Source organism: Varanus komodoensis, unplaced genomic scaffold, assembly GCF_004798865.1.
Source record: "Varanus komodoensis strain SLA01 unplaced genomic scaffold, ASM479886v1 scaffold9, whole genome shotgun sequence".
Lineage (NCBI taxonomy): Eukaryota > Metazoa > Chordata > Lepidosauria > Squamata > Varanidae > Varanus > Varanus komodoensis.
Genome location: NW_025336598.1, coordinates 34,233,756 through 34,247,487, shown reverse-complemented (window position 1 = coordinate 34,247,487; position 13,732 = coordinate 34,233,756). Strand labels below are relative to the sequence as shown.

General features: G+C 40.5%; 2 protein-coding genes across 14 annotated transcripts in view; both read right to left on the bottom strand.

Annotated features, from left to right (window-relative positions):
- Positions 1-13,732, bottom strand: part of BAZ2B (bromodomain adjacent to zinc finger domain 2B) — a 644,512-nt gene that overhangs the window by 411,744 nt on the left and 219,036 nt on the right. The window lies entirely within an intron of this gene.
- The window catches only part of LOC123017042 (lymphocyte antigen 75-like), a 64,014-nt gene that overhangs the window by 47,241 nt on the left and 3,041 nt on the right, over positions 1-13,732 (bottom strand). The window contains exons 2-4 of the mRNA XM_044418085.1: positions 8,872-9,243; positions 1,125-1,298; positions 304-468 (exon numbers count right to left, since the gene is read on the bottom strand). Coding sequence (XP_044274020.1) covers positions 304-468; positions 1,125-1,298; positions 8,872-9,243 — 711 coding nt within the window. The remainder of the gene's footprint in view (positions 1-303; positions 469-1,124; positions 1,299-8,871; positions 9,244-13,732) is intronic.

Here is a 13,732-nt window from a genome sequence, read left to right as displayed (position 1 = left end):
CAACAGTTAACAATATAGTGACAGAAAAAAGGAGGGGAAAACTAAGAACCTTTCCTGGTTCAGAAAACCTCATGGACAACTTTGCCTTCTGTGTTATGAAATAAACTTGAGTAGCAGGGATTTTGAATAGCTCAGGTGTAGAGAAAAGAGAGCTTCTGCTGTACAGAAGACATTCTCTCTTTCAGGGTATGAGAGCTGGTAGTTAGAAAATTACCTCAAAACTACTGCTCATGTCAAAGATCTTTATGTCTCCTATGTTAATAACTGCTTCTTCTAGAATTCACTGTACACAAATGAACCTACCTTGAATGTAGTGTAGCTCAGATGCACTGGTGATGCTCAGCAAATCTCCTCCTTGCCTCTGGCATGAGATATATGCTTCTTTCCAAGAAAGGGGACCCTGTGTATTTACCTGGTAGCAGCTTCCAGAATCTGCATCATGCTCCCATGTATTTTGACAACCATCCTCTGGTGAAAGCAAAAGAATAATTAAAACCTAAGTCCCATGCAGGCAGCACTGAGTGCCACAAGCACTCAGTAGATTTGTGTTTTGCCCTCAATAAAATGGCATTGACTTGAGAATGATACAGACATATAGTGTATGGACAGTAGTCCAAAGCAGTGCAGCAAACAAGAAGTCCATGTGCATCTGGACATGGACTCCCTACCCAGCATCCTCCTGTTCCATGCACATGTAAAACAAGTGGAGACTAAGAAAGGGGTACACAGTCATTTCTTGTGATGTCTGCTTGCATGTTCCAATGGTCAGGGTAACAAGTGGGCTTTCTGTCCCCAAATCCCACTAGTGAAAACCCAGGTGAAAATACATAGAATACAAGTGAATCACGTCCTACATCACAGCATTGATTCCTCATATGTTCTGCACCAACACTGGAACATTTTATTTATTTTAAGCATTTACAATCCTTATTATTTGGTTGGCTCCATAATTAAACAATTAAAATCCTCTTTCTAATTTATAACATAGAACACAAAAACAGAAGTACAGATATACAACACAAGAGCTTAATACAATTTCTGCCCATGAAGTGTAAAAATAAACAAGACACACTGAAGTAAAATAAATTTTTCAAGATGTTGTTTTATACAGGAATGCTACTTGCCTGGTTTTAAGCAGAAACCCCATTTTCTACCAGTATCAAAATTGGACGTTGTGGAACACCACAGACCATCCTCGAACATTCCATTGCGTATGCAGTCATGATGCCATGTCTTATTCATCAGGAAAGGGAACTCACACGGCTTTCCATTAGAATTCCCATCCCTTGTATAAATTACTACAGAGAAAAGGCCAGAGAAGTATTTAGCATGTAGAATATATATCAATCAACCAATACAGGTCATTTGGAAGTAAGAAATTAACAGCAACTTCAAGCCTTCAACGATGGGGTTTGTATAACTGTAGAACAACATGACATGGTGGGAAAGACCTCACCTTTTGTCCTTCTGTGTTATGCAGACATAGCTGGATTGCAAGAGATTGATCAATGGATCAATTGGACAGAATGGTTTTTGTGTTGTTTCCTCTGTATTCTGTGAGAAGCACAAATGTATATTCCAAAACCAAGGGACTAAGAATAGGGTTTTACGATAAATGGCATAGTGCTGAATCTATTGCTAGGTGGGGTTCAAAATGCCCCCAGTGGGGTTCAACATAGGTTTTTCTGAGATGGAGTTTGTTGGAATGCTGATTATTACAATCCCAATGATTTACTGGATTTCTGTATTTCGTGGGCTGAATAGTTTTGTTTTTATCATTCTTGCTGGTTTATATCATAGAAATGTTATTGTCTCTGGTGGATACCTTGAAAGCTGCCTTGTGAGTTCATTTATCCTTAAAGGTGGCTTCTAAACATTTTAACTGAATTAATGTATTAAGAAGTAAGATTTGATCAAGCTAAAGATTACACCATACAGAATTCTTGAATGGTCCTCAAACTGGAATAAGCCGTGCTGAGTTGTCATAAAATTCCACATATATTTTCTGCAAAAATCCATTCAAGGAGAGCCTTTCTATACTTCACAAAACAAGTAAAACTGGCATGCCAGACAGTTTTGCATTCCTATTAAACTGGATTAGAACAAGTTGTTTATGGACTTGAAAAAGAGACTAACAATTTTCTTCAGCTTGACTGATCTCCCTTATCAATGCCAGTCGCTTTGAGTCCACCCAATCATGTTCCTGGCAAAACATATTTTCAGGTTTTAACTGGTATGATCTAACAGAGCTGCCAATGAATATAATGCTTCTGCAAAGGCATAATTACTCATAGTAGCAGCAGAAATTACTGGACCTGAAACTGATATGCCTTAGTCCTCATCTGGTATTGCAGTGCTCGACCTCTGCTATGATATGTCCCTTCAGGTATCTAGGTGGGAAGCATTATGGAGAAATTGCCACAAGCCTGGAAGCAGGCCTTCCTGAGAGGACGCATCCAAGCTAGAGTGAGTTAGGCAACCTATTCGGGCGCATTTAGCAATTTGAAAAGCTATTCTGGGCACCACCACAAAATGGGCACACTGGAGGAAACTATCAGCTCGCCATGATCTTCATTTCCTAGGAATGTCTCAGGGCCCCACATGCAGCCCCATGGAATTTATAGGAAACAAACATGGAAATAGCTAGAAGTTCTCTTTGCTTCGAAGCAATCCCAACTGCCAATAAGGAATTTTAATATAAATGATAAACTATAAGAAGAAGAACAGCAAAGGAGAAGTTGGAACCAAAACAGAAGTCTCTGGGAACACTGGTGGAACACTAAGCTATGGAAATCTTGGTAAACAAATTCTTCTTGCTTTCAAGGAAAAGGAAACTGATTTTAGGTTTGAAAACATTAATCACTCTCAAAGCACATTATCTTAATATTTTTAAGGGCAGTAATTCCAGGACTACACTGTTTATCTGATCTTCCTCCCTACAGCAGTTGTTTAGCTTTCAACACAGTTGTAATGCTAAATAATGTATTCTTTTGAAACAAGTGCTACCATATTGTTGATTGCATTACAGGTTTTGTAGTGGAAACATCAAGACATAACTGGGAAAAGAGTTCTAATGCAAGGAGGCTGTTTGTATGCCATTCACACATGGATATCATGTATTCAAAAACTGTATGCTGAAATACTTTTAGTAGGCTAACTCATAGATCACAAAAATTTTCAGGCTTTTGAGCCTCCACCATCAATCAGGTGGTACTATGTTATAAAAAGAAGTTACAAGATGTTATAAAAATCGGATTAGTAGGGGGTGTGGGATATAAAAGGCTCTCTGAATGTTGTCAGGATACCTATACAGCCAGAGTCATAAAATTATGTGAAGAGGGAGGGTTTGCAATCATTCAAATTCAGCTCTGCCAAGTGATGTGATAGCCTCAGGTTTCAGAGTGCCTGTGTCAACTCAGTGAAAGAATCCTCTGACGGTTGCTGATCAAACCAATTGTTGATTTGAAAATATAAAATCCAGCTGCTTGCCAAAAATCTTTACATCCTGGATGAACCAGGCAAGTTCTTCGGTTGGTGAAAATATATTTTTATATGTATTTTTTATTTGGCTTATATGTTCCTTCTCTGCAACAACAACAACAAATTTAAAAAGCAAAGCATTAAAATGTAATTCAGGCAACATATCCATTTAAAACTGAAACTGAAAAGCTGTCTTGCTGGTACAGATGGGAACTGATCACAAAGCATTTAAGTTTAAAGAGGGATGTCAGTCTAGCTGGTGAAAAGTTTCTCAAGAACATCAACTTCTCCAGTTGTTTCAGTCCAGTTCAACAGGAATACAAAATTAACAGTTTCATCTGCTTCAGTCAATTTGACTGTTTTTTTCCTTTGTCAAGCAAAGCAAGTCTGCATATCCTTCCATTGAGCTTTGCAGAAATTGTATGTGTAAGTGAATAGTAACTCAACATTATTATCCTAGTTCATACTTAAAAGAAACAACAACTTTACTTACTGTAGGTGTGTAATTAAAATAGGTCTATATGATAAACCTGACAGTCCCATCAGATTCCCACAGTGGGGCTCAAACAATTTTGCCTACATACAAATACTCTGGGGTAGTACAGGGAATGCGTCCTATTGCATGGCACAAGTCCATGAACACGTCTTTTGGGATTCTATTACAGTTGTTAATTTATAAATTAAGAATTTCTACATTAAATTAAGACACTGTACTGAGTTTTTAAAAGCACATTCCTGTTCATGGGCTTATTAGCTAACAGACACAATACAACCCTTCCCCCCCCCCGCAAAAAAAGAAAAGAATAGGAAAACAACAGCCAGAAAAGCACATTTTTGTATTAAGTTATAGTTACAGAAGAACAGAAAACTAAATATGCTTTGCAACATGGACTTCATCAACCAAGTTGCACAGCAGCAACAAGAGAGAAAGACACAGGCAGCCTTGATTTATTTGTTCAGACATGCTCAATGTTTTTCCCCAGTGAGAACCACAAATTCATAAAGAGTATGTCTTGTAAGATGTAGTATAACTACAGGCACTTTATGTGAGGCCGGTCATAGAGAATGCCTAGGTAAAATGGAATTGGCAAGACTCCATAACACCTGCATACTTCAAGGGTGCTAAATGCAGAAGTCTGGGGAAGGGGTCAGAAACTTTAATCATTATAGTATTCTCATTTCCAGTTGTTCTAGCTTTACATGGCAAGATTTACCTGGTTCCTTTCTTCTAGGACATGTATTGCTAGAAATAAAGCATGGCCTATAACAACAAAAGGATATATATTATGGTAGTAATTTAAAAATGGGACATGCTTGTTTATTTCTTCCATGCAGCATCTGTCATTCCCGAGGACCTATCCTCCTGTTTTGCAATCTACATCTTACAATACTGAAGTAACTTTCTTGAGTTCAGTGGGCTTATTCTAAGGTAAGTGAGTACAGGACTATAGCAGTAATTAACTTCTAATTAAAAGAACTACCACTGAGTCCTATTACCAGGAGCAATTCTTTAAAATGTGGAGCAGAGCACGGAGAGTTGTAGTCGGATCTGGGACACTTAACTTGAAATTCTAGATCAGCCACACATGACCTTGTGCAAGCCACATTTCCTCAGATTACAAGCTCCTCATCGGTAAACCTAATACAAGCTAACATGTGAAATGGAAATTCAACTTGTCAAAAAAGATGAGTTCAATCGAGTGAATCAACTATTCTTAAACACTGATGTTTTGAAGTTGTAACAATGCAAATTAACAGATTTAATGCATGTGCTTTGAAAAACTAACATTGGGTTGGATCCAAATTAGGTTATGCATGCTTTAGTACCATATAACAAATCAACAGGATTTGTCTTGGTCATGATAAAGTCATCATTTACTCTGGATCTGACTTATTCACTGGATTAACAAATCCTTTATTACATTTTTAGTCAGTCCTACCCGAAGATGTCCAGGGTGCTAAAGCAATCCAGTGGCTCATTATCTGGGAACCTAACCCATTTCATGCCTGAATGGCTGAACCTAGCTTATCCTAGTCCAACACCCCACACAGAACCCCTTGATTACTAGTTCCAGTTGGGTGATGCCTACAATTATACAAAGCACGCAGGGCTGCACCCAACTACTGCAGAATTAGACAGTGAGTTGCAGGACCACCTTTCCTGTGAATTAAGATGGCAAAGCAGCAAATTGTCCGCTCATCTCCCCACCAGTCCTGTCAGCAGAATCTGCCGCTACTGTGTTGCTCCCACCACAGTACAAGAAATCTCCAGGGACACCCTTGCCACAGTTACTGGCTCTGAGGAATAAGCCTTCAAGTCAGGCGTTTGGACGTGGCCGCCTTTCTGAAGAGCCATGCCAGGCACCTTTCTAGCCAATGTGGATCTTGGCCACTGTTCAGAGTATGCAGTAACAGAGGCAACTTGGGAGGTAGACAGCTGGGTGTGCAAGGGGATGGGGCAGGGAGCTTCACTAGGCAGCCTGGCAGACGGGAGGCAGGGAGCCTGACGCAGAAGGAAAAGAGGAGAGCGATGAAGAGGACTGAGAGTTTGCCCAGAACTTGTGAGCAGGTTTTGCTAGCAAATGGAGCCGGAATGAAATTAAGATGGTATGGTTCAAGAGGACTGATTCCTTTAACTAGTGGTGACATCACCTGAGCTGAGTTCTGCTCAGGACACTCGCAACTCTCTCCATGGAAAGGAATGGAAAGCAGATTCTCCATCCCCTTGCAGACCTCCGTACCATTTCTCTAACTATTCCAGAAGGTCCACCAATCCTCCAGAGCAGATTTTCAAGGGGGACGGAGGACTTCAGCTGGAGGGGACGTTGGCTAATATTGCCTCCTCTCCATCCCACTAGCAGAGATATTCTGCCAGATCAGAAGCCATCTCTGGAAGGAAGGAGGAGCCTTTTCATCCACAGGAGGCAAGCTTTAGATTCAACTGAAAAGCATTCCTGAAGTATTTTGCCTCAGTCGCGCAACAGATGGTTAGCTGACAGTATATGACCAGTGTGCCAAGTATTTCTCACGTTTTATGAAATTGCACTTGTATCTCAACGTATTTTGTTAATTCCTTATACAGCCTGTGGTGTGACACAGAATGGCACCTAGGTACTTGGGAATGCTCCTTGATTGTAGTTTGGAGGTACTCATTAATCCATCTTTGTCACTTGAAGCTCAGGAGACATTGGTGGCCTGGAATGCTTTCTACCAGCTCTGGCTGGCAGCCCATCTGTGCCTCTACCTGGACAGGGATAGCCTGACTTCTGTAATCTATGCTCTGGTAATCTCTAAATTAGTTTACTACAACACACTCTACATGGGGCTGTCCTTGAAGATGTTTCAGAAGCTGCAGCCGGTGCAGAATGTGGCAACCAGCTTAATAACCGGGACTTGGAGGCCCAAACACAGAAGACCAGTTCTGGCCCGCTTGCATTGGCTACCTGTATGAGGCCAGTACCAATGCAAGGTGCTAGTCCTAACTTATAATGCCTTACACAGCTTGGGACACAACCCCTGCTGGAGCACCTCTCCCAGCCCCAACTGCCCAGACACTACACTCCTCTGGGTTCTAATCCCTCAAGAGGCTCAGAGGGTGGCAACTGGGGAGGGGAGCCTTTTTGGTGGTGGCCCCCATCTTTGGAACAACCTCCCTGCCATGGCCAGCCTGGTGCCAAATTTGCCAACAGAGTCATTTTCTCCTGGCATCAGAAAGATTGTAAAGATGGCACCAGACAAGCTGCTCCCGGAAGGACGTTCCATAGATGGGGTGCAACTTAGAAGGCCCCTCTTCCATTTGCCATCCTCCTTATCTTGTTGGAGGATGGCTTCCTCAGAAGGGCCTCCTTGCCTTATTTTAGGGGCCAGGTAGGTACATATGGGAGCAGGCAGTCCTTCAGATATTCTGGTCCAAAGCTGTTTAGGGGCTTGGGTGTTAGAACAAGCACCTTATATTGGGTCAGAGCCAGTGCAAGTGATGCATTATCAGGGTAATATGGGCACATGGCCCTTATCCAGTCCATTATCAAGCACAGGCAGTGATTCAGGATGGAAATGCTTCACTTGGGTTAGATGAAAATGAGAAACCTCACTGAAGAAACCTCAGCCCCTACCTCCAAATTACCGAATAACATTTTATTGTTTATATACTTTGTTGTAAACCACCAAGAGAACTTCAGCTACGGGTGGTACAGACATGAAATTAATAATAGGGAACACTTGTGTAAGATTGCCACAGTTAGCAGAAGCAGCACCTGCAGAGAGAGGGGCTGCATTCTTTTATCCAGGTCTAGGTGATGAGAGCCCTGCCTGCCAGGAGCACTTGAAGCACTTGGCCTAGATGTCTTTTAAAGGTGGATGAGTAGCATACATGGCAAGAGAAGAACTACAACTTGCTGCAAAATTATTGATCTTTTTAAGAACAGGGAGGGGACAGAACATGTAAGAACTGTACAGCAGGGTTTTCTGTGCACTGAAACACATTATTGCCTAGTCAGTTTCCCAGCCAATGAGAAAAAAATTACATGGGTTTTAACCGGTATCTAAACCTGCTAGTATGCTGGCTATTTCGTGCTAACCCTTTTATTCTAATAGTGTGGTCCTATCCCTTTTTAGATAAGCAAACAAAACAAAACCCTACAACTCCCAGCATCCCCCAGATGCTGCGAGTAAAGTTGTCTAGGGAACGCTGAGAGTTGCTGAACCTTTTCCTTTTTAAACATACGTTAGGACTATACTTTAAATTATAAAACTTAGAACAAGCTATTGTTTTGAGTCATGAGAATAATTCACACTGAACCTTCAGTTCATGGATTCCCCTTCCTTTCTACTCCTCTGTGCATCAGAATAACAGATGGAATGCTTTCATGGTGCACCTGAGTTAGTTTCAATTTCCCACTGTGTTCAAACTTAGGGAAATTGTTTCCTGTAAACCATGGTTTAATAAAGTAATAAGATCTCAAATCATGAAAACGGGTACAGTTAGACTATCCACAGTTTCCTGAGTTGGGCCAGTACTACAATTTATTCAAGGCCAACAGAGAAACTTTCAGTGTCTTCACATGTGAGGAAGAGTCAAGTATCTGAGCCTGAAGTCCATTGCAGTGTATGCTTTCATAATGTCCAGACCAGGCCACCAATTACCTACTAGTCAATTCAGCATCCTTAAAAGTCAATGACCAAAACCAAACCAAACCACAAAACCTTGTAGGTCACTTTCAGACACCACACTAAGCCAGGTGCAAACAGTGTGATTCTGCAAGTTTTGTCTGACAGCCACTCACTCCGTAATGTTCACTGCTCTAGGAACAGCACCTACATTTACTAAATGAAACCCATGTTGAAATCCCATCTTTCTCCCAATAAAACAAATGACACAAAGAAAATACATACCATGGTATGGAAGTTTACAAATAGAATCACTGGAATTGCTTCTTCTCCAGATATCGGAAGCTTCAATGCTTACAGACACAATTCCATTCTTTAAAGTCAATTTCTTCTCAGATTCTGTAAGTATTGCGGCATCAACACATCGCCACCACAGTGTAAGAAGGTCCGAGTCACAATCCACAATTTTCAAGGTATTCTGGGATTTGGTATCTAGTCCAAGGCACTTTTGGGATCCCAAATTAAAAAGGCGATGTTCGGAGACCCAGGCCCATAAGGTCTCTTTTGTCTCTCGACAGTCTCCTGCGGTTATCTCCCGGTTTTTAACTTTGATGCACGTGTTGGTTTTTTCATGGCGGATGGCAAAAGCATTATTATCTGCATAAGAAAGGCATATGCTTTAATATTTTTCTTTTGTGAGATGCAGTCAGGCAATATTATAAGGGTGCCATGTTACAGAATGCCCGCTAAAAGAACACCTCCCTAAAAGACTGTAGCACTTTCTATTTATTTACAGTGTTTGTAAATGCCACCTCATAAAAACATTCTAAATTTGGCTTACAATAACAAACATTAAAATGTAACCACAATTCAGTAAAAAAACACTACAGCAAATTAGCAATATTAAATGTTCAAATGTTAACTATTAAATATTCAGAACTCTAAAACAAAGCCTGATATCAAAAGGAACATCAGATGAGCCTGACTGGAGAAAGCGTTCAATAACTGGGATGCCACCCCAAAAACACCCTTTCCACGGAGGCCACTTGATGCATATTACTTGAGGGACACATGGAGAAGGACCTCTAAAGAAAGATGATTTTAGGACCTTTTAAGGTGCAGAAGGTGGGATCTTTAAAAGCCTTGTCTCAAATCATTAAGGATCTGAAAGTTGAAGGCTGCACTTTGAAGTGAGCTCCAGAACAGGCTGAGAGCGGGCACTCTGCATGACCTGGTGTACTATATTCAAGTTGTCCCATGCCATACAGCCTAGGCTGGACTAGCAAATTGCAGGACTGTCCCCAGGGACAAGCCCACAGATAACGTGTTGCAGGAACCCAAAGTGAGATGATTTATCTGTTTCGGTTCTATCTCACCCAATAGTTGACGCTTTCAGGTGGGTTTATAACAGTTCCTAGCAGGACCATAATCCTCCACCCAAAAATCTCTGCACCCTATACAATTATTTTCCCCATAATACAAAATGTAAAAAACAGTTTAAAAAAATGAAACAGTTAACAACTAAAGCTGTATTTAGTATGGAGCAGACATGTGAAAAAAATACACTGATACCCTGATCAAATCATTAGATCATTGCAGATATTTTTCAGTGTCTTGGAAGAGAGGGTTCTCTCAACTCTGTGCCAAAAGGATGACAAAGTTGGCACCAGGTGGGTCCAAGTAGAGAGATGATTCCACAGCAGTGGGGCTGCCACACCAAACGGCCCACTCCTTGTGCCCTCTGAGCCTTCCCTGGGGTTTGGACTTGAAGATAGGCCTCAGATATTAATTGTACTGTACTCGTCAATTGTGGATGGGAGATATACTCCATCAAATATTGCACATCCCAGCCATATAGGGTTTTATAGGTTAGAGCAAGCACCTGGAATCAGGTTTGGTTTAGGGGGAGTGAGACCTGTTTCTTTAGAGAGAGGTGGAATACCATTCACCAGGGCAGACAAATAACCCAAGAACAGTATTTCTGTCTTGCCTAGATGGAGCCTTAATTTATTAGACACAATCCAATTCACCAGAATGTAAATCTCAACACACTGATTTTGAAACCAGTAAATTTTACTGCTACATAGCAATGTAAGGTAAACCTGCTACTAAAGTTTGATCAAGGATAAAATGATCAATGTAATCCATCAAAGAAATGGACAAAGCATAGGAAATCTATTTTTCCTGTGAAATAGCATCCTTTCACTCTTTCTCAGAAATTTAGAATGATTAGGATTATTGTATTTGTACATATTTACATAATTTTCAGAACTTTTATATTTTCAAAAAGTCTTACCCAAAATCCTCACTTCAATTTAAAATTAAATGGAAATTTTTAAAATTTAGCATAAACTGGCAAGTTACCCTGTTCTATAAATCTGTCTTTCTAGAGCTTAAATTAATTTACACATAAAAACACTGCATGTTTACAAAAGCATTTCAGAGTATAGGTTACAGACTCTAAGGTAACTCCCATTCATCATGAACATATATATCTCAGTCCCAAACACCCATTTGGAATTGAAGTTAATATGATGCCCAAATCTGTGACTGTTATTATTGTTATTTATAAAATTGGTATGCCGTCCAATTACTTGCATCCCTGGACAACTTACAGCATAAATAAACTGACGACCCACTCTGGCTGCAAGTTAATAAAATACAACAATAAAGTTCAATATTAAAACATATTAAAATAACGTTTGAATAAAAAGGCCTTGGCCTGGCACCGAGAAACAAATAACGACAGCGCCAGGTGGACCTCTCTGGGGAGCACGTTCCGTAGGCGGGGCGCCACCACAGAGAAGGCCCTGCTCTGGGTGCTCTGCCTCTTAACATCTGTTAGAATGTTACCAACTTGCACAGAGAAAACTGCTCACAGATGACAACTTGCTTCTTATCTAACACATTCTATGGAAATGGACTAGCCCCACTATTTGAACATTAGCTCTCTTCTGTGGTGTGAAAAAGGAGTGTTTCTGTGTTGTACTCTTTGGTATTTTTTAAAGATTCTAGTGATAAATTAATGATGTTTATTGTCCTGCTAAAGGAAACTAGGAGTTTTCTTAAAACCTTCAAAAATAGCAAGTTAACAGTGACTTAAAATTTTTATTCAGATGTTTATTTGGCCGGAATGGTAACATTTTTTTCCTGGAAAAAAGCATGTTTGTGCCTTTGCAGCCCACTCATGGCACAGTCCCTGGAGCCATGCCTCTAGCAATTTGCTGGAAGAAAACAATTATGCTGTGTTTAATGCGCTGAACTGAAACACCCTATTCAACTTCCATTTGAGTATCATCCAATGCTAAAGCAGGTTGTTGAACATGCACATGAATAAATGGACTATCTCCCCCCACACACACACACACACACTGCCCACATAACTTTTCATAGATAATTCTGAGGGGGGTGGGTATAAGAATGGTCAGCATTCACTCCAGCTTGCCAGAAAGCCATGAGTTTTGAAAGCATTTACTGGCCTAGGGCTCAGTCGTTTCATTAAAAATGCAACAAAAACGGGGGGTGTTATATTTGGTGGTTCTTCCACTATGTTTATTTTTTCTTTTTTTTACTTGAGCAGTGTAAATACAGCTTCTGTTTTGCGTTGGTTTAAACATGTCACAAAACAGAATGTCTTTTTGAGACAGAATGTGATCACAATCTTACCCTTGACATTGTGTGTGGTATAATGGCTTGCTCCATAAATATTGAAGAAAAATGGAAAAATTACAAAGTTTAAAAAGATCTGAAGATTTACAATGAAGAAACTAATTGGCAGTACATGTTTTAAAAGACACTAATGTAAATGAAAACAAATATTGAAAGATTTCCTTTGGCAGATAAGGATTTCTTTACCCTTGTTAATCCTTGAAAATGATGTGAGAGAATTTCACTTGTAGTCCTACTCTACAAGTGAATCCTAAATCCTAAAGCAAGTGCATCCTAAATCCTTTGGATTCGGTCCCATGAAGTTTAACTTTACAAAAATATTTACCATTTACTGTGAGTCAAGAACTGGCTAAGTAACATCAACATTATTTGAACCATTCTAATGCAATATGCTAGATAAGTGCATGTAAAGTGCTAAACAAAGAGCTCAATAAAGAAAACGGAGGTCAGGAAAGGCTGTTAACCCAATTTGACATGCCCAAACTTTATTCTGCCAGTGGAAAATCAAGTGGTTATCTCAATCATGCCCCGTTTATAAGCCTTTCTGTCAATTTGTGAACTGGAGTGACAGTTAAAACTGAGAGGTGTAAAGCCAAGAACTCACCAGATAAACCTGAGTCATTTACCTCAACCATGAATATCAAGCGTTCATCTCATCTTTGCACACTATTTTGCAACATAGGGTCGATATAATGTGATAACAACTCACACAGGGTTGTTCCTAGTATCAGTAAGATGATCTACCTGGAGTGCATTGAACTGTCAGAAAATTGCTATATAAATCCAAAGTAATGTTACCATCTGGCTGGCTACTCCCTGAGATTAAAGGTGTTTCCAGACTAGGATTTCACTGTGCTAGGATTTACAAGGTATACAGATTTGTAGCCCTCCTGTGTTTCCTATGCTCCTTTTGTGGCAGTCTTTTGACCCCTCTGGAAGCACCCTAAATTTCTGCCAGCACTGGAGATAGGGCTGTGCTGTGCTGCAAGGCCACGTTCTTGCACCAATCTCTTATTCCTACTTCCCACCTTTTATGACCCAGTCACTTTAAAGGCTGGAGGAGACACATAAGAGCCATACACATAGCTGCCTAGCACTATGTTGTGTAACACAGCTTGCTGCTATGGCTGCTGTGCACACCCATGTCGCCAGCCCTTTCCCAGGAAAGATACCTGGGGCATATCTCCAGCGGAAGAGGGATCAGGGCTGCTGCCAGTGTTCACACCACTGGTGGAGAAAAGAGAAACTATACAAAGCAAAAGTGCTGTTAGACAGAATGTCCTTTCCAACTGTAACTGAATGCCACTCTAGTTCACAGGCAAATGCTCACCACAGATAAGAGTCTTTTTAAACCTGAGAATTGTTCATTATGTATCTTAGGACAGAGAAAGGACACACAGATGTGGGAACCAATTCTAACGAACACAGACGTGTCTGTGGGTAAGATTTATGAGTTGTATCTTCAAGCCTTGGGCTT